This window comes from Amborella trichopoda, chromosome 2, assembly GCF_054954075.1.
Source record: "Amborella trichopoda isolate Santa Cruz 75 chromosome 2, AtrichopodaSantaCruz75HAP2 v2.0, whole genome shotgun sequence".
Taxonomy (NCBI): Eukaryota; Viridiplantae; Streptophyta; class Magnoliopsida; order Amborellales; family Amborellaceae; genus Amborella; species Amborella trichopoda.
This window is the reverse complement of record NC_142337.1, coordinates 45,368,160-45,387,552: the sequence shown is the minus strand read 5'-3', so window position 1 is coordinate 45,387,552 and position 19,393 is coordinate 45,368,160. Positions and strand designations below refer to the sequence as shown.

General features: G+C 36.0%; 1 protein-coding gene across 4 annotated transcripts in view; it reads left to right on the top strand.

Moving 5' to 3' along the window:
* Positions 1–1,092: 1,092 nt before the first annotated feature.
* MORF9 (plastid developmental protein DAG) overlaps positions 1,093–19,393 on the top strand; it is a 40,890-nt gene continuing 22,589 nt past the window's right edge. The window contains exons 1-5 of one of the 4 annotated variants that reach the window (XM_011627577.3): positions 1,093–1,537; positions 5,208–5,305; positions 5,386–5,451; positions 5,570–5,746; positions 14,826–15,094. In XM_011627577.3, the coding sequence (XP_011625879.1) occupies positions 1,152–1,537; positions 5,208–5,305; positions 5,386–5,451; positions 5,570–5,745 (726 nt within the window). In that variant the 5' untranslated portion in view covers positions 1,093–1,151 and the 3' untranslated portion in view covers position 5,746; positions 14,826–15,094. Of the gene's footprint in view, positions 1,538–5,207; positions 5,306–5,385; positions 5,452–5,569; positions 6,227–14,825; positions 15,095–19,393 lie in introns of those variants that run through there. The other 3 variants (XM_011627576.3, XM_088860115.1, XM_006851134.4) reach the window with 3 other exon arrangements.

Below are 19,393 nucleotides of genomic sequence, written 5' to 3'. Positions count from 1 at the left end.
TGAAAACCCTTGATCCGCCCTGCAAATGCTAGTTTCTCAATAGGAAATCAAAAGTAACGACTCTTTAACTTTTCTTATATTTTTATTCTCTCTTTACATTCGCTATTTGATCCTCGTCGTCAAACCCTAACCCGATCCTGCAAATCCAAGGCTCCTTTCGCAGGACGAAAGCCCCAAAGAAACCCTATAGTGTTCGTCCTCTACTTACTCTCTCTCTCTCTCTATTCGCCATGTCCACTTCAAATGATATTAATTCGAACCAACATCGAAGCCAAACTCCAAACCTGATATGGATTTCTTGGCCGACACTTGGCTACGACCCTCCTCAAGTTTTATGTATATAGAAGATAGAAGAATTGCTCGAGAGAGTAAATAGATATGTGGGAGAGTAATCTTTGGATTTCTTACCTTTTCATATGAAAATAGTATTTCCGATATTCTTGTGAAATCTGATGCGAAAATTGATTGCTTGGATTAGTGTTCGAAAAATCAAATCGGAACGGTTAAATAGACATGGGGTTGGAAGTGGTTCAATGCCTGTTAACAGTTTGGTTCAACCGTCCTAACCGGGCAAGTCTTGGGCGGTAAAAAAAAATGTTTTAAAAAAATCTAATGAAATATAAAAAATATATTTAAAGCATGATTAAACAAAGCACCTCCAAATGAAGTTAAAAATTAATAGAAAAAAATAGATTTTGTCGATTTGCTTTGCATCCAAGGGTATTTTGAAATTTTCAAAAAAAATGAAAAAAAATGTAAAAATAAGCATAAATTGCTAAAACAATTTTTAATCTTTTTCAAAATGATGAAAAATATTAAAAAATACATTACAAGCAAAATTCTTTAGTTTTTTGAGTTTAATATAATTTTTTTCCAAAACTTTTTCAAAATAAAAGGCCGGTTCAGATTTAACCGGGCTAACCGAGGGTAGAATTTGAACAATTTTCCTACACTGGCTTGGATCCACCAAAATATCGCTCCTGCTCCGTTTTCCTTAAACCCTAAACCGCAAAAAAAATATCACTCGGCGTGGGTTGTTTGTCTTTGCTTTCCTTCTCCACTATAAATATCCTCCTCCCACCTTATCTCATTGCTTCCCATTTCTCATTTATCTCCTCTCCATTTCTCCTGGTTACTCCAAGCTCTCTAAAATGGCGTCTTCAGTCTCCGCAATTTCTCTCTCTAAGACCCTAATTTCCCCTTCGTACCTATCTACAGCAGCAAATCCTAGGTCTTCCTCCCCTTCAACTTTAGTCCCAGTTTCTCGCTTTCTCCGTCCTTCGTCCTTCGGATTGAAGCTGCTGCCTCTGGCCTCCTTTCAGACCAAGACGGTTAATGGTCTTATGGTTAGAGCCACTGTTGATGGCGATTATTCTTCGAAAAGGAGTAGTAGCAATGAGCCAAGAGAGACCATTCTTCTTCCTGGTTGTGATTATAACCACTGGCTTATAGTCATGGAGTTCCCTAAAGACCCGAAGCCTACCAGAGAGGAGATGATCGAGACCTATCTCAACACTCTTGCCACCGTTCTTGGAAGGTCTGGTTCCTTTTCGTCTTCATTTCGCTTCATTCTCTTTTTACTCTCTTTGATTATTTTGTTTTATTGGTCTTGGAACAATTGCGACTTCTATAGAAATGTGCTGGTTATCTCTAGTTTTTGCTTTAGCAAAATGCCGAGATGCTCTTGCTCTGTAATATTTGTTGGACAATTACAATTTTCAGATACCTCTAGATTTGTACTTAAAATATTCCACTTCCTACTGTTTCTCAAAAAAAAAAAAAATCCCACTTCCTAGTGTTTCTCAAAAAACAAAAATCCCACTTCCTACTGTATTTTGAATCTGTGGAAGATTTATGATTTCTATCTGGGATAATTGTTAGTAGGCTATCAAGATAGTGGTGAAATGTTGATGATATCGCTTTATTGTCGTCCCCTATAACTGTTAGTTCACTGGATGGAAGAAAAATGTTATGTGCTCTACTGTTCTTCTTCCATTTTTTTTTTTTTTGCTTTTTATTTTCCAGTATCAGTAAAATGTTTGTTGTAACTTTGAAGACAAATCATGAGATGAATATGTATTACACGTAACTATTTCTTTCCTGGGAACTCACTCATTTTAATGTTTTCTTTATCTCTTGTAATAACCAAAAGCTTGTGGTGGGATATGCACAAATATAAAAGACAACAAATATGCAAGTTCGGAAACTGGAATAATGATGTATACTAAACTTATTTTGTACAGCTTCCTTTCTCTATCTTTTGTGCAGTGCCTTCCATACTAGTTGGATTGCTTTATTCTAAAAATATGTGGCGGTATAAAAAGTATAGAAGCATGCTTTTGTAATTTTTTACATATGGAGGAGATAAAAGATTCTAAATTGGCACAGAGTATTCATAGTTTAATTTTGTTATGGGAATACCCATATTTTGCATTCCTGGTTCTCCTACCTCTAGTGTACAACCTTGAAAATGCTTGCAAGATTGAGAATTAAGTGGTTATTTACAGTGGTTTTGGCTTCTAGTTTTCCACTTTGACCTTTTTAACTAAAACTAATGTGTTCCTTGAGGTCTTTTTGTTCATACATTCGGCTTAAAATTAAATATTGATGGATATTGGGGCGTGTCATTTCCATTTCTATTTCAATTTTCTTGTACATGAATGGTATATTTCTCACTTCGGGGGAAAAAGGAAATACTTGTTTTGTAGCAAATCAGATTGGAATGTCTAAATTCTTTAGAGAAAGTGAAACTATACGGTTTATCTAAAAATGATTGATTTTCTTTTGCTGTTCAATTGTTCATAAAGTTATCCAAAATTTTTGTAAAGACTCCATGGTTTCTCAAAATGGTTTGCTTTAAATTTTGACTGTGAAGCACTAAATTGAATGAGCTTTGATAAATTACAGGGTCTATATCTAGTAATTGTCTTCTAATGGGTATGATTAAGATTCCAACTAACAGGGTCTAATGTGTGCCTTGAGTAATGCCTTTTATTCCATTTACAATGATGATGCACACTGCAGTCAATGTTTACTGGGTACTCCAGGCTTTATTTGGTGTTGCCTGATGACACTCTCGGATATAGGCTGGGCACGTTGTTCGTATGTGTCGGGGACTTAAGAATCAGATACTACCTGACATTTCTGGTCATATGTGTCGTCATCTAAAGATGCAGTATCGGTATTAAAAAAAAAGTAAAAAGAATTAAGTGCTCATGGTGGAAACAGACCGACAACCTCCTAATAAAAGGGTAACCATTTTGTCACATACACTCTGACCATATGGTGGTAGAAAAATATGTTAATTTAGTTTTACTCTAGCTTGAAATGACAAACTTTCTTGGGAAAGCTAAACAATAAATTCCCCTACTGAGACAGGGTTGATTTATTGAAAGTTTAACTTCTTTATAGGGATGTGAAAATGGTCCCTCAACTTGGCTTAAAAGCAAGATTTACCGAGAAGCTACCAATACATTTGGTATGTGTTTAGTTAATTAATACTTGTAAAAAAAAAAAGCATCACAGATTGTAAAAAAAAGGAGCAAAATAGAAATAAGAAAGTTTTTATTTTTTTGTAAGAAACAAATTTTCAAGTTTTAGTTTTAATTTTTTGTAATCTTTCTTAAATTCATATATAACACACATAGAATATATGAAAAATCTTCATATAAGTACTTTTATAGAAATGTTGGGTCCATACGGGGTTTTTGGGCCGAAGTATTGGAAACTGAAAAACTTGTACTAGATTCGTGCTGATGTCCATGTAATGCTGCTTTTACTTAAAATGATATTGATTTCAATGTTTTCTTCTTTCTGTTTTTGTTTTTTCTTTTTCTTGTAGAACTTGGATTTTTTTTTTGACTTAAATATATTTCCTTCATTTTTATCAGATGATATTTAAGGGGGATTTGTTCCCTCTTACTTTTGGGAGCATTTGAATTGAATAAAATACTAAGTTCCCTTTAAATGTCTGATCTTTCATACTAGGTCTGGCAATGTATGGTCCAGCCCAGCCCTAATAAAAATAGGGCCTGGGTCGGGCTAGGGCCAATGCTGGCGGGGTTTATTTATTTTCTCTTCATTTGTTTTTGGCCCAGCCTTATGGGGACAAGGGTCGGGCTGTGGCCAAGGCTTGCCCAGCCAGGCGCCCCGGCCTGGCCCGGCCCGTTGCTGCCCTTATTTCATACCATTCTTCATTGTATGTTTTGTTTTGCTAGGGCAATAGAATACTTGATTGCCTCTTTTTTCTTTTTTTCTTTGAAGATTTTGAGGTTTGGAGGATTGACATTTGGTAGGTTGAGATAGTTTGTAGGTATTTCTCGGGTCTATGGCACAGTCATCATACTTGACAAGGATGGGCTAAAACGTTTTGAGTTGTTTTGGTCTTTCTTTGAGTAATAGTCCATTCCAATTGTGGCATTCACATCAATGTTATTAGTTTTCCTTTGCTTTTGCTCGAGAAGCCAATGACTTGAGCTTTAGCATGCAGCGCAAAGCAAGAGATGATAGACTTTATCAGCAAATTTTCAGCTGTTCATGTCATTTTCATTTTATCCTTTTCAACTTGTTTGGCTGGAATTCTCTGCGCAACTATGATGTAACTCTAGCCCAAAAGGACCAAATCTCTTTCTCTTGTGCTGAGACTGATAGTGGATTCCTTATCCATAGTATAAATGTTTTTGGTTAAATTTCTTATTTTGATATGGAGAAAACATTTTTTCTCAAATAGCTGATAAATTTTTAATTGAACAGTAATAATTAAATATTCTAAAATGTACATTATGAGGAATTTCCTTCACCTAGGACTTCTGGCTGGGTCTTAGGTTCCCTATGACGGAGATTTAAGACTTGGGGCTATTTTGCAATCTCTGTAATTCTCCTATTAGAGGGAAACTTTTGATTCTCTTTCTATTGATTGTGTTTTTTATTGGCAGTATAAATTGTTGCTGAATATGTAAAACTGAGGGTGATTTTGATGTTGAATTATTGCTATTACTAGTTGTGAGTTTTTTTTTTTTGTAGTACTAATTGTTAGGTGATGGTTGTTTTATCATTGGTTTGTTATGTATAAAAAATTTAGTGACTAAGTGTCTGTTTAACAATATTAATATCTGATATGTATATCATAGAATCTGGCCCCTTTTCTTTTTTTAATGTTTTCTCCCAAACTTTACTTGCCCTGCTCAAAGGACAGTTTGTGTTTGCAGTATGGAGGAAGCCAAGAAGAACATGTATGCTTTTAGTACCACCACTTATACTGGCTTTCAGTGTACTGTCTCAGAAGAAACATCAGAGAAGTTTAAGGGTAAGTTTTACCAGAGATTGCATATTTAAGCTAACTTCATTATGAGTATCTGAGGATTGTGTTGTGTTGTCACTTAACAGGATTGCCTGGAGTTCTCTGGGTTTTACCAGACTCATACATTGACGTGAAAAACAAGGATTATGGAGGTGAAAATCTTGGATGCTTATGGGTGTCTATGCCTTAGGCTTTGTTGCATTTTGCACTACTATGGGATTTGGGCTCGTCTCTTAATGTTTCCCTTTTGTTGTTGTTTCCCTTTTTCAGGCGACAAGTACATAAATGGTGAGATAATTCCCTGCACATATCCTACTTATCAACCCAAGCAACGCAGCAATTCAAAATATGAAAGTCGAAGGTATGAAAGGCGAAGAGACGCTCCCCCTCCAGAGCGAAGAAAACCTAGACAGACTGTGCCTCAGTCTGATTCATCTTCAGAATGAGGTAACTGAGGCTTTCAAGTACTCTTTGTGAAACTTGGTGCCCTTCCCTTGAACTTCTCTGAGGTCTGATTCCTCTTTATTAAATGATACACTTGCAGGGTACTAGTATATTTCTGCAATATAACTAGGATCTTATATCAATGGTTTGGTTGCAAATATTGGAGGCTGAAATAACTCTTCAATCTCTTTAGTGGAAATCAATTGTTTTATGGGTTGATGGGGGACATTCGGTGGCTTGAGTAAGTTGCAGTAACTCATGCCACTATGTGGGGGTTGCTTCAATCTATGTTGTTAGGTTGATTTGGAGTTCCTGCTGGTCCATGTTCATATTTAGTCTGATTTAGCTTGTGGTGTAGTTATGGTTCAGAGAAAACAGTAACTATGAGTTTGTTTTATAAGGGTCCTTTTTTTTTGCCTGAGGACATATAGCTAAGTTGTATGGTCTACCGTTATTTGCTTATGTATTTTTCTCTTGTGACAATATGTGACTTCTTGAATCTAGACTGTCTTCCTTTACTTTCTCGATAAATTCATACTGTGGTCATAGTTTTGAATGCTTTGCCATTGTGGGGAACTTCATTGTTCTCTTTTTCAATAAGTCTCTCTTAGGACTTTGATCTTGGAGTTTAGAAAATGGCTACTTTCAACGAACTTTTTATGTTCAGCTTCTTACCCTCCTTTACCACTGTCATGGATCTTCTATGACTATGGGTGTTCTATGGGTTGGGTGTATAGCAACATGCACAAATGGTTTTAAGTATTGAAATCATATTTGCTAATGTGAGTGAGACTCTTGCGGTTCTTAATTGGCTCTTTCATCTTAATTGTATTGGTTGCAAATCACTAATGCTTGATTTGCTTTAGATTTCTGTAGCTGTGTGGCTAGAAAAAGCATTAGTATGATCTTTAACTTGAGCATGATGTAATGAATTGAAAATCAAGATGGAATACCTGCAAATTTACCCAAGTCTTCCTAAGCCTACCTGTCCTAGGAAGAGGCCTCCATCGCTATCCATGGTGAGACTTGTAGTTTGTTCTGATTTCAAATTTAGTTGAAACTCCACATGGCATTCATGCGTTATTTTCAGTTCTTATTGGTCTCAGGATCATGCCATTCCCTTGGGGGTTTAAATGGTAGCATGATTCTTGCCATAAGGATCTCAAGGGTCGAAATTCCAGGCATAGAATGGCATGAATTGACACCTAGTTTGCAGGGTCATTTACCTGAGTTTTGTCCCTCGAGAAACTCATGCAGTTTTCCACGAATCTTGAATGTCTTAATCTTTGTAATCCAAAGCCTTGTAAACCACACCCGCCCCCTTTTCCCCTGTTTTTGGATGGTCTTGAATCCTTAAGCTCCACCCACCAACTGATCGCCTTCCACCTCAATTATTGTCGATCCAACTTGTGCTTCAACTTCCAGGGGTACTCCCACCAATCTAGTTGTGCTTTATGAGGACACATTCTGGCCTGAATTTGATCTTGGAATCTCCATTCCGAGTAGTTCTGTTCAATTCGACTTTTGTTTTATCACTTTAGATCTGTGTTTTTCGAAGTACAATCACCATCTAGGTGTTATGTTGGGGTAACCCAACACATGTTTTGCAGAGCCTCACTTTACCGTCGGAGTCCAGTTTTTTTTGAAGAACCTTCTCTCTTTCTAGTCCTCGCAGACCTTCTGAGACATACAAAATCCCTAGGAGGTAGCTCTTATCGGGGAGCCCCTAGGTTCTTCTTGCCCTTGGGCAGGTGTGGGCCGGAAGTCAAGGAGATGCATGAACAAGTGTGAGCTGCGGGAGAACATCTTTCTCATTTGATGCTTATGTTAGAACATCTTTCTCACTCGACTGGTGCTAGATCAATGGAACTCCATAAACTAGCTGAGCACTCAAGGAAAATCGGTAAGCTCATGGCTTTGCCCAATGGCGAGATCGACTAACTTATTATTAATAGGCTGGTGTGGACCATATCAAAGAAACTGGCCTTGGGTTGTGGGAAAGAATACAAAAAAATTATACTGCTTGTTGAGAAAGTTTCGTACCCTTAGAGCAACTATCAGGCAAAGTCTTGCCACTATTAAAGCATAAGCATGTCCTTCTCTGTGGCTACTGTTGCTGGGGATCCCACCTTTTAAATCAAGGACACATCAAAGTGGGGCTATTGACAACAGAATCACACCTCCCACCTATCAAATTAAGGACACATCAAAGTGGGGCTATTGACAACAGAATCATACCTATTGTTGGAAAAACCGAGTGATCTAGCCGCTAATCGTCCAGTTAGATTGGAATCAGCCACTGGCGGTTCTGGTTTTGCGCGGTTCTGGTGATTGACCGGTGTTTTACAAAAAATTCAAAAAAATGTATATAAATTCCCAAAAATAAAAAATTTGGTTTGTAATGCATATTTTAGAAAATGTTTTGGTCATTAATATTTGCTTTTATATTTTTCTATCTTTTTTTTTAAAATTTAAAAAATACCTCTAGGCACAAATGAATTTGTTAAAATCCTTTTTTTCATTAATTTTCAAATTCATTTGAATGTGTTTTGTTTTAATCATATTATTTATAGGGTGCGGTTTCTATAAGGTTGCAACCTTAAACAATCCAATTAAGGTGCACTTTAAAATTTTATCATAACATGTAATTTTGTTGTAAAAAATTCTTAGTATTATCTTAAAATCTACTTTCATACCTAATTAGAAAATTTTAAAATCCAAAAATGGTTAAAATCAAGTAGATCTATAAATATATGAAAATCTTAAAAATGGACGGTCTAGATAGTGTGTTGCAAGATGCACTATTTCTAGGACTCAAAAACTTTTTTTTTTCATATTCATACATCTTGATGTCGAGATGATCGATTAGAGGGCTTTTTCAACATTAAAAAAATATTTCCAATAGATTTTTGCGGTTCATCTGTGATTCTATATTTTAAAGTTGCAACCTTAGTAAAACTTTTCTCTTATTTATATGCTTTTCATATTTTAGTAGATTATGTTTTTGTATCTTTTTTATTATTTTTAACAATTTTTTGATCGCCCGAGACTCGCCCAGTTGGATCGGCCGCTTTACCGGTTAGACCTGTTAAACGCTTCCGGGCCCATGTTCGGTTAACCGTTTTGGTTCGATTTTGTAAACAGTGATCACACCCACAACACGGGATGCCATAGCCTTAGGCACACAGCTGAAGACTTGATAGACAAGGAATCATCAGTGTTAAGGAAAAGGCACGGGATGCCATAGCCTTAGGCACACAGCTGAAGACTTGATAGACAAGGAAGCATCAGTGTCCAAGTTAAAGGCAAGGCCAATCAGGAAATGAGCATTGTCCTAAACACTAATTCCCTTTTGGAAGCCAAGACAGCGACAAGTCTACAACCAGTCTTGTGGCAACCGAAGACAGACCAACATAGAAGTGATGACGTTTTAATGTTAAAGACTTAGGGCTCGAATACCTGAGCCCGCTCATCCTTCCTAGTGAGGACTTAAAAGTCTTGCTACCCACTTAGGAGCCTCACCTACAGGAAGGCCTTGAGCTATTGGGAGGACCACCCTCATAGATTCCCATGGACAAGCCTCGTAAGTGAGAGGAAGAGATAAAACATTATATAGCATATGTGTCATTGACCCGAACACCCCACCCCCTTTGGAACATAAAGTAGACCTTCTGGAGTTGCTCCAAAAACCACCCTCACAGCACCCCATGGACAACCGAGCTAAGTATAGTGAACCAGAGATGGAAGCCCTAGAATCTTGCAGAGTAAGGGGCACATCGCCAATGGATATCCCTTGACCTAAACGGTTCGTCCAATATCTAAGAGGTCTCTACCCCCATAACAGCTGATCATAATGTCGTAGGAGCAGTTGATGAGGTCCAACCCCTGTTTCACTAGTCCCAATACTCCATGGTGGGCCTAAGTGCCAATTTCAGACTCCTTGTCCAGTTATACTCCTCGTCTGAGGGTCCCATCCAAGACAAGAAACAAGTATCAAGGGGTAACACATAATGGGGATAACCTCTGAATTACCCTACATCGAAGCGGAAAGAGGCGTGTGGAAAGGGTTTGGGTGATCACTCCTCTATTTAGAAGAACCAAGCGAGGTGTTGATACCCTCCACATTTGGACTTGCACTCATACAAGCACAATGGTATCCAGACCATCTATCATTCATATGTCTCTAGAATCGCTGGTTAAGAACCAGTGGTAGTGTGGGATCTGGGTGCCAAAAATGGTTTGGGGCAAGGGTCATATTATAAACGCAACCGGCCCGACCATTCCTTTTACTTTCTTGTGCTCCACAAAGGGAAACTTATTAAAATTGTAAAGATCTTCCCAGATCTAAAGAAATTTGGAGAACATTAAGGTAGGCAACAAAATGAAACTCTTTAAACTTTGGAATCAATGAACAAAATTATTAAAGGAGAAAATTAAACAATGACCGAGTCAAATGGACTACGAAACCAAGTCCGGAGAGTGGAAGAACTCAAATGAGGATGCGAAGCCAGACGTCGCTGAAGGGATGTTGGATATCAACCTAGGAGCAAAGGGGAATATGAGGATAAGCAAAATTGAGACCTCAAGGTATCAGGACGATATCTCACGCCCTCCAAGACAAAGGCCTAATGAAAACTCTAAGATGGTGAAGTAAAGGTCATTTTCCAATGACAAGGAGTACTCAATGATGCCTGTTCCAAGGTCTCATCAAAGTTGACCCTCAATAAAATGAGTTAACTAATCATTCGCATTCAAATATCTAGTTCCACCATGCGATTAAACTCTAAAGCCAATCCTACAACATAGAATCTTCAAAAGTTTTTAAGAACTTCAAAGATTGTTAAACAAAACTAAGGTGCATAAGTGATTTTGAAAATGGAAAAAGTTTATATAAAGATGCAACCTTATAATCTAGAACTATGGATGCACCTCAAAAATCCATCGGATGAAAAACCCTTTGATTGATCATCTCGACATCGAGATGTATGACCATGAAAAATAAAAATATTTTAAGTCTCAGAAATAGTGTATTTTACAACATATTATCTACACCATCCATTTTGCAAGATTTTCATATGTTTATAGATCTACTTGATTTTAACCAGTTTTGAAATTTACAATTTTATAATTAAATATAAAAATAGATTTTGAGATAATCTTAAGAAGATTTTGAGATAATCCTAAAAAGATTTTACATCAAAATATATACCATGATAAAATTTGAAGGTGCACTTTACCTCAACCGCCAAGGATGCATCCGTATGCCAACTGCACCCTTTGAAAATTTAGGGATAAACCTAGTTTGGACGTTCCAACTTTTCAATATTTCAAGTTCCATTTAACGTCAGTGCTTTATTTGCCTTTTCAAAAACTTGGTTTCTTTTTTTTTTTTTTTTTAAAAAAAAAAAATTGGAACTCACTACCAGTGTCTTTTTCTAAACATTCACCCATTTTCGAAACCTTTTCTCAAATGATATTGGAAAAATGGAGGAGTTTGAAAAGTCACCTACAAACTGGATTCCAAAGAGATTGCTTGAATTTTGAGTTTGATCAAGAGAAAACTATCTTCCTAGTCTTCCATACCGGTTGAACCTTTCAAACCTCCTCAATCACCAGAGGCCTCAAAAAGGCTTAGAGTTAGGGGCGCTTTGGGCATTCCATCAGCCAAAGCTTTCCCTTTCTCCATATTTCCACTTTAATTCAATTTCAAACTAAAATCTCCGTATCTCCACTTCAATCGAATTTCAAACTCAAACCCTAATAACCGTGGGATCAGAAAAGGGGTATTCGATCCCAATAACAACTGACATGTGAGAGTGGGTTAGTAATGATGACATCCGAGAATGGCTATTCATCTTCCTCTCTGTCCAACTTGAAGCCTAGGGTGAACTGGCATCCCAATAGGTGACCTCTGAATGAGTGACCCTGAGCAATAGGTCTAAGTTGAAGTCATGAGTGCTTGGCCATTAATGGTCAAATTTTTATTATTTTTTATTTTTTTGGAACTTTAAAATTATTTTATTATGTCTCGAGTTTTTACTTCTTTGACTCTCATCTCACTCGCGATGTGGAACATAAATGTCAAGTAAGGGTTCCTAAACCTTGAAATCTTTGGATCCAAACGTATAAAACAACTTACCTTAGTCAACCTAGACCCCCTCAAGCCTAATAGATTAAAAACTTTAGTTGTACAAACAAGAACCATGAAACCGAATTAGACTAAACTTTGTTCTAAATTGTAAAGGATTCTATAACCGATTAAACTTTGTTCTAAATTGTAAAGGATTCTATAAGCTTTTAAATAGTCCAAGAATCACTCAATTCGATTACAAGGCTTAAAAGTTACGACCAATTAGAATTACGGAAATTCTAATCCACTCCTCGTGGATCGCGCGCTACACAAAATGCGTTGTAGGTCATTTTTATCTGGGTTTTTAACATGGACCCTTGTTCATATGACATGGGCCCATAAATTGCCCAAAACGGTCCTTTTTGAGGGCCATTATCCATCTAGGGCCACCACGACCCATGACACGGAGCGCACCGTAATGCCCACCATGTTGCAATGAGATGGCGGCTTTGCCACTTGCTGGAGGGCTGTTTCAGCCCTTTTCATCTATAAATTCCCCTTTTGGAGACAATTTTGGGTTAGGATCATAGTTACTAGAATCTCTCTATCGATTTCACGTTTCAAGTTCGAAACCCGATTTTGAGTTTCCGTTAAGGAATTTCTACGGAAATCATTTTTCGAAACTAAGGAAACTCAATTATTTAATTTCGGAATATCGATTCAAAACATCTTTAGAAACCATTTTTGGGAACCAAGGCAACTCAAATCGTTAATTTCGAAATTTCGATTCAATACATCTTTAGAAACCATTTATTGAAACCAAGGAAACTCAATTCCTTAATTTCGGAATCTCGATCCAACACATCTTTAGAAACTTGAACACATTAATTGTGGGTAGATGTTCTCAAATATGTCGAATCTGGATTCTAGCGAGAATTAAATCTTGATTCCACATCAATTGGAATATAAATCTACCTTCGAATGCTTCTAGTGGTTGTATGGTTTAATTATTTTAGTTATGCCACCCTAAATGACTTTTACTTTAAATTTAAAATATAACTAGTCAATATAATACATTCAATTAAAAGTAAAACCATGGCATAGATATAATCTTATTTTGTCTTTATAATAATGAAGTCAAAATCACAATATAGAAATGTTTGTCTTTTGTATATAATGACCCTAAGTTCAATAGTCAACACAATCATTTTAAAATTTAGGAAACCTTCTAATAAGAGATATTCAATATAGATTCTAAAGTTGATGAGGCTCCATATGTGCTTGTGGCTTCCTTCTCCATAAAAATAAAATATCGATTCCTGGTAGGGGTCGTCAAACACATTCCATAGTCTTCTATATTATTGTAAGTCTCGATCTCAAACTAGCATCGATCTCTGATCCATATATTTCAGAAACTTGATTCTAAATATGTTAGAATCACGATTCGAAACAACAATATATCTTTGTTTCACATATGTCAGGAACTCGATTCCATAGATATCAGGATTCTGCATATTAATGAATCTTAACTCATGGAGTGTCAATTCTAAAGAGATGGGAATCTCGATTCCAAGGATGACAAAATCTCAATTCCACATGTGGATGATACTTGGATCTATTTCAGTCGAAACACGATTATAAAAAACTAGGAGTCTCGTTCCTAGTGATTTCTATTATACAGATAACGATTCTTAAGGCAAAAATATTCTAGAAGACCATGATTTCTCAATTTCGATTCATAAAATGATTCGGATTCCTAGACATTTCCAACAACTATGGTTAGGATCATTAGTTCGAGCTTTTCCCACCTTATCCCAGTTTGCGTTGTACTTAGCAAGGTCCTCGAGACATTAAGAAACCCGAATAACATTTGCCCAATCCATCCATAAACCTCAAGCAAATAAAAATCCCTTGAAAATCATACAAGTATAGAACTTAGAATGGACCGTAGGCTACCCTTGGCTCTGGACTTTGTAAGGTTCCTCAACCCATGATTAAATCATTAAACTCTGTCCCAACTCTAATTCTGAATTCAATACAAGTCTTGTTTGTGCAATTTCGAGGATTGAGGTGAAGGCTATCAAACTTCACATTACATCAAATGGTTGTAAGGAATTGTGACCACTTTGTATCAAAGGTAAGCGGTTTCCTTTTATACAATCTTTTTATTTTTTGTGTACACATTTATCCAGCTCAATTCTCTTACAACTATTTTTCAAAATGCGCTGGCAAACTTCGGGTGCCTGTTTTAGTTTACGTAGTCATTTACCCAAATTATAAACTTTTGTTTCTTGCTCTTGCATCACAAATCTATACATCTTCTTCATCTAATGTATTCTTATTGTAACGGTAAAAGGCTCGGGTAGCCAGCGCAAGGGCGTGGGTTCAAATCTTCACATCGGCTACTTTATGCAGAAGCCAAAGGTTATGACCATTTCCAGCCCACCCCTCCCGAGACCTTGCTTAGGTGGGCCAGCACTGGGTTACGGCCCTAGTCTTTACATCCGTTCAGTGTATTTCAAATGGTTAATTAAGTCTATTCTTAGTAGCAATTATACAATAGATGTCCCTGCCATAGGGCCATACATGTCCAAATAGTCTATACCCTCCTTTTGTTTAACCCTTTGGCTACTAACTAGCTTTATACTTTCTAATGGATCCATAAACATTGTACTGGCTTTTGAATATTTACATCTCATAGGTTTTGTACTAGGTTCACCAATTTCCAAGTAATATTACCAAGAAAATAGTTCATTTCACTGTTTATGGCTTCTCCCCAAATGGGACATCATGTAATGCCAAAGAATTACCTAGTGAAGAGGGGTCTTTCGCTACATTTAGAGTCATTGGTAATTGGATTACCTATATTGGATTGCTTCTACTAGGTGAATGTGAAACTCATGGCCAAAATTATGAATGGGATTTCTGTCTGTATCTCTTATTTCTAGGTTCTATTACTCATCATCATTGTTTTCTACGGGTTATAATATTTTCAAGTGCTAATACTTTCAGGTTCAAGTTAATGGATCGGTTGAGACGTGGTATTTCCAAAACCTGATTGTGCATCAAATCGTACCTATGCAGATTCTAGTATATGTAAAACTAGGTTTTGGGAACAATACCGTTTGGGTGGCTTCTCAATAAACCAACATTTAACAAATTATATGTCTAGCTCATCTAAATATGTAAAGGTTGCGGTTTGTATGGGGCCAAGGCTCTAAACAATCAAATTAAAACCCACTTTCAAATAGTGTTAAGAAATATGGTTTCAGTACTGGAAATCTTTGTGATAGCCTTAAAATATATTTTCATCTTTAATTATAAAATTTAAAGCTTAAAATGGTGTAGATCAAGTAGATCTATGAAAAGTTGAAAAATTTGAAGATCAACGGTCAAAAAATGCGTTACAAGGTGTACTATTTCCAAAACTTGAAATCCATTTTTTTCTTGTGTCCATTCATCTTGATGTTGAGATGATCAATTTGAGGATATTTGAGCATCAAAACAACCTCTTCTAATAAAATTTTTGACATGGGCTCTGATTTGATTGTTTAGAGCCTCGGCTCTATGTAAACTTTTTCTATATGTAAAATTGTTTAACCAATTTAGCTGTTCACATCAAAAAAATTTGATTACATATCGTATATTTCCAATTAAAAGCTTGCTTGGAAATGTGTCATCTATAAAAATGATAAATAAATTGAAACGTTTAGATCTTATTTCATAAAAACATAAAAGTTTATAGAGAACTGAGGCTTTAAACAATCAAATTAGAGCCTACCTCAAAAATTTCATTAGAAGATGTTTTGCCATATTCGAACAAAGTCGCCATTGCATATTACTTTTTTTGGTTTGGCGAAAAATGTTTGATGACTTGATGTTTACGTTCGTCTCTTTGTAGTTGATTTTTTATAAAAAAATCAATGACGACCTCAAACAAATTAGTTCCCTTAATTACACTGAAATAAACAAATAAACTATGGTTGGTTTCCCAAAAGCAGTCATTATGAGGTTTAATTGTCCCTTATCATGTGCAACATTACATGTATAATAGCACAAAACTTTCACCTAGTAGCAAGAAAATTTAGGGATTATTTATGAAGATACTATTTATCTTTTGTACATAGAGGTCATAGTCATTCTTGTCTTTTAAATTTCTTGTCCTTTAAATTTCAAAAGGGTGGTTTGGGGTAAGTCACGAAGTCTAAAAATTTTTTCGTGGTACATTATGTCTATTTAATGACATTCTTACAACAGCACATTTTGAAATTTAAAGAGCAATAATGATTGTGACTTTCATGTACAAAAGATAAATTAACTATTTATTGACATTCCCATAAAATTTAACCACTTCCAATCAATTTCCTCCAAAGACAATCGAAACTAATATTAGTGCATTCCATTTACTAATCCAAATAAGTCAGCTACAAAGGCAATCTTGCTGAGTCAAGAGAATCATTCAAATTAATTGAAGTTCAACAAAAAAGCATCTCAATATAATATCCACTAAACAATTCAATAACGGAATCAACCTTCTTCAATGATGGTCAAAGTTCCTTGAGTCTATTTTCTTTCTTAACTCGATTTAGCAAAAATTCAATCTCACAAATCTCTTTTCACTTAAGTCAATTCTATCAAATTTATGCAAAGAAAGATGAATTAATATCTAATTCATTTCTCTCCTAATTAATATTTGAGCAAATCATCAACACAAAAGTGGATTATTCCAAAATAGAGATCCACATATTCAATAACGAATTGGAACATCACTATCACAAAGGACCATATATTTTAAAAAATCTATTACTATCAAATTAACGAATAGAAAGCACTATTGATAATAGTTGCAGTAGATAATTTTTTTTGGATAGGTTTCTATTTTTCCCTTACAGCATAAAAGATACATGCTTTCCCCCATTCAGCAGGTTAATTTAGATCAAGTTGGCCATTGACCGTTTGATCTAGATACGATGCCTGAGAGCATTTTATTTTTACTTTTTCTTTTACAAATTATGTGAATATAAAATTTGGTATGTGCCATGTTCTCAATGAAGCGAACATAAAAAAATATTTAAACGAATTTTTTGATAAAATATAATGACCAAAATACCCCTCAAATCTTTTAGGAGTATTTTGGTTATTTTATTTTATTAGAAATATTCTTTTATATTTTTACAAGTGCGAGTTTAAGATAGGAGTGAATGCTGAAAATTTGGTGCCAAAATATTTTGTAAAAAAATTAAAAATAAAATAATGTAGAGACATGACATGACGATTATAGTAGTTTCATCCGTCCATTCAGAATGGACGGTTAGATAGAAGGAAATATATGAGTTTTATGCGGTAGGAAAAGCATAAAAGGCTTGCCCTAAAATTTTTCCATACGATATTCAACAAATTTAGCTTCTTTCGTGAAACTAGGATCTTGATTTAACTTAAAGATGGCTACGGATTCTGACCATTTTCCTCATATGGTAAGAAATACAATTGAAGAGAGATCTTTCTATTTTCAAGCACAAAAATGTGCCATCTCAAGATAACATTTGCACCTATCGATTATAATTAGTTGCATATAGGGGGTCGCAATGGACCTAGACCTGACCTAGTGCCCCCGGGTAATACCCGACACGGGTGGTGGTATGGGTCCAATATTTGGACCCATGTTTGGATTCAAAACCTAGACCCGAACACTATCTGGGTTTGGTTGGATCCTACCTGTTCTCGACCTGTATCTATAAACTGTTGGAAATAAATACTTCAAGCTCTATTTGTTTTGGTGTGTTAAGGATCGTATACAATTAAAACCCATAGTCATCTTAAGCTGTTAAACAATCAAACTGCTTGAAATCTAATGGCGTGTGATTGTGACGTTGTTGGCAATAATATGGATATATGACGGTAAGAAAAAAAGCAAAAAAAAAAAAGAAAGAAGAAGCTCATAGTGAGGGTAGCAATAGACCCGACTAGACTTGGGATCCGACTGGTACAGGTATGGGTCCAACTTTTGGATCCGACGGGATGGGTGTGAGTCCAAAAGCTAGCCCCAAATACTATTTGGGTCTGAGTCTAGATCCAGACAGACCCAAGCCTTATCTGACCCGCTGCCACCCCTAGTTGCATAAAGACCTCCGGACAAATTTGATATTGGGATACCTAAAAATAGAAGATGGGTGCAGTTGGCATACTGATGCATCCGTAGGTGTAGAGGTAAGGTGCACCTTCAAATTTTATCATGGTATATAATTTTGATGTAAAATGTTTTTAGAATTATCTCAAAATCTATTTTATATATATAATTATAAAATTTTAAATTTAAAAAATGGTTAAAATCAAGTAGATCTATAAACATATGAAAATCTTGAAAATGGACGGTGTAGATAATATGTTGTAAAATGCACTATTTTTGAGACTTAAAATATTTTAATTTTTCATAGTCATACATCTCGATGTTGAGATGATCAATCAAAGGGTTTTTCAACATTAAAACTACCTTTTTCGATGGATTTTTGAGAGGCATCCGTAGTTCTACATTATAAGGTAGCATCTTTATATAAACTTTTTCCATAGAAGATTGAACACTTATCTCACCTGTTTAAAGTATCAAAGCTAGGCCGTAAAGCACCACATTTGCCTTTTTCTATAAAGAGAAAGTACAAAAGAAAGCAATTAATCTTGTGTCAAAAATCAATTTAAGATTGAAAGATTTGACTCCCATTTTTAGATAGAGAAAATGCCCTTTCAAGTTGTGGGTTATGACCATTTGATGCATTGCAACTGTTCATTTCTGGTATTTTGAAACATAACGCCTCATGACTCGTTCAATAGTCATAGAACATTCATCAGATACAATCGTCTAGTTGGAGGGCACAAAAACAGACATAATGGTTCATATTTAAAAATCTCATCGCAAGAATGAACCGTCACAGAGCAAAGTACACATTGTATTGTGACATGCGGGCTGGCTATTTGCAAACAATATTGGATACTTGCTGAGCTCTCCAAAGTTGCACCTACCCTCGAGACCTATCTATGCATGGACTTATGTTTAAGTCTGGCCTTCGAAGCATTGAGAGCTGGTAATAATTGATATTAATAGTGATATTATATTCCAATAGGAGTGTGGTCCATGCAGGACTAATGAGGTATGATTCACAATACCCAAATGACTCATTCCAAGTGGAGCGGTCTAGGCATTGGTATGAAGATTTATTAGTCACATACCCCTTTAACCCTGGGCATGAGAGGCATGGGACCTTATACACCGAGGAGGGTTTTTAGAGTTAACTCAGGCTGAGGTTAGGACGATGTCTAGTGGTGGTTAGCCAGGAAGAAAACATACTCCTACGTGTGGGATGGAGGCTGTTGAGGGTATGAGCCAAATCATTAGTATAGCGACCCCACAATATGCACACATAATAGCTGCTGTTATATGTCTTTTTTACATATTTATACCCTCATATGAATAAAAAGAGAGCCGATTGCAACCTGGTCCCGCCGGTACATAAGGCACCACCAAACCATAGGAGTGTGGTCCATGCAAGACTAATGAGGTATGATTCACAATACCCAAATGACTTATT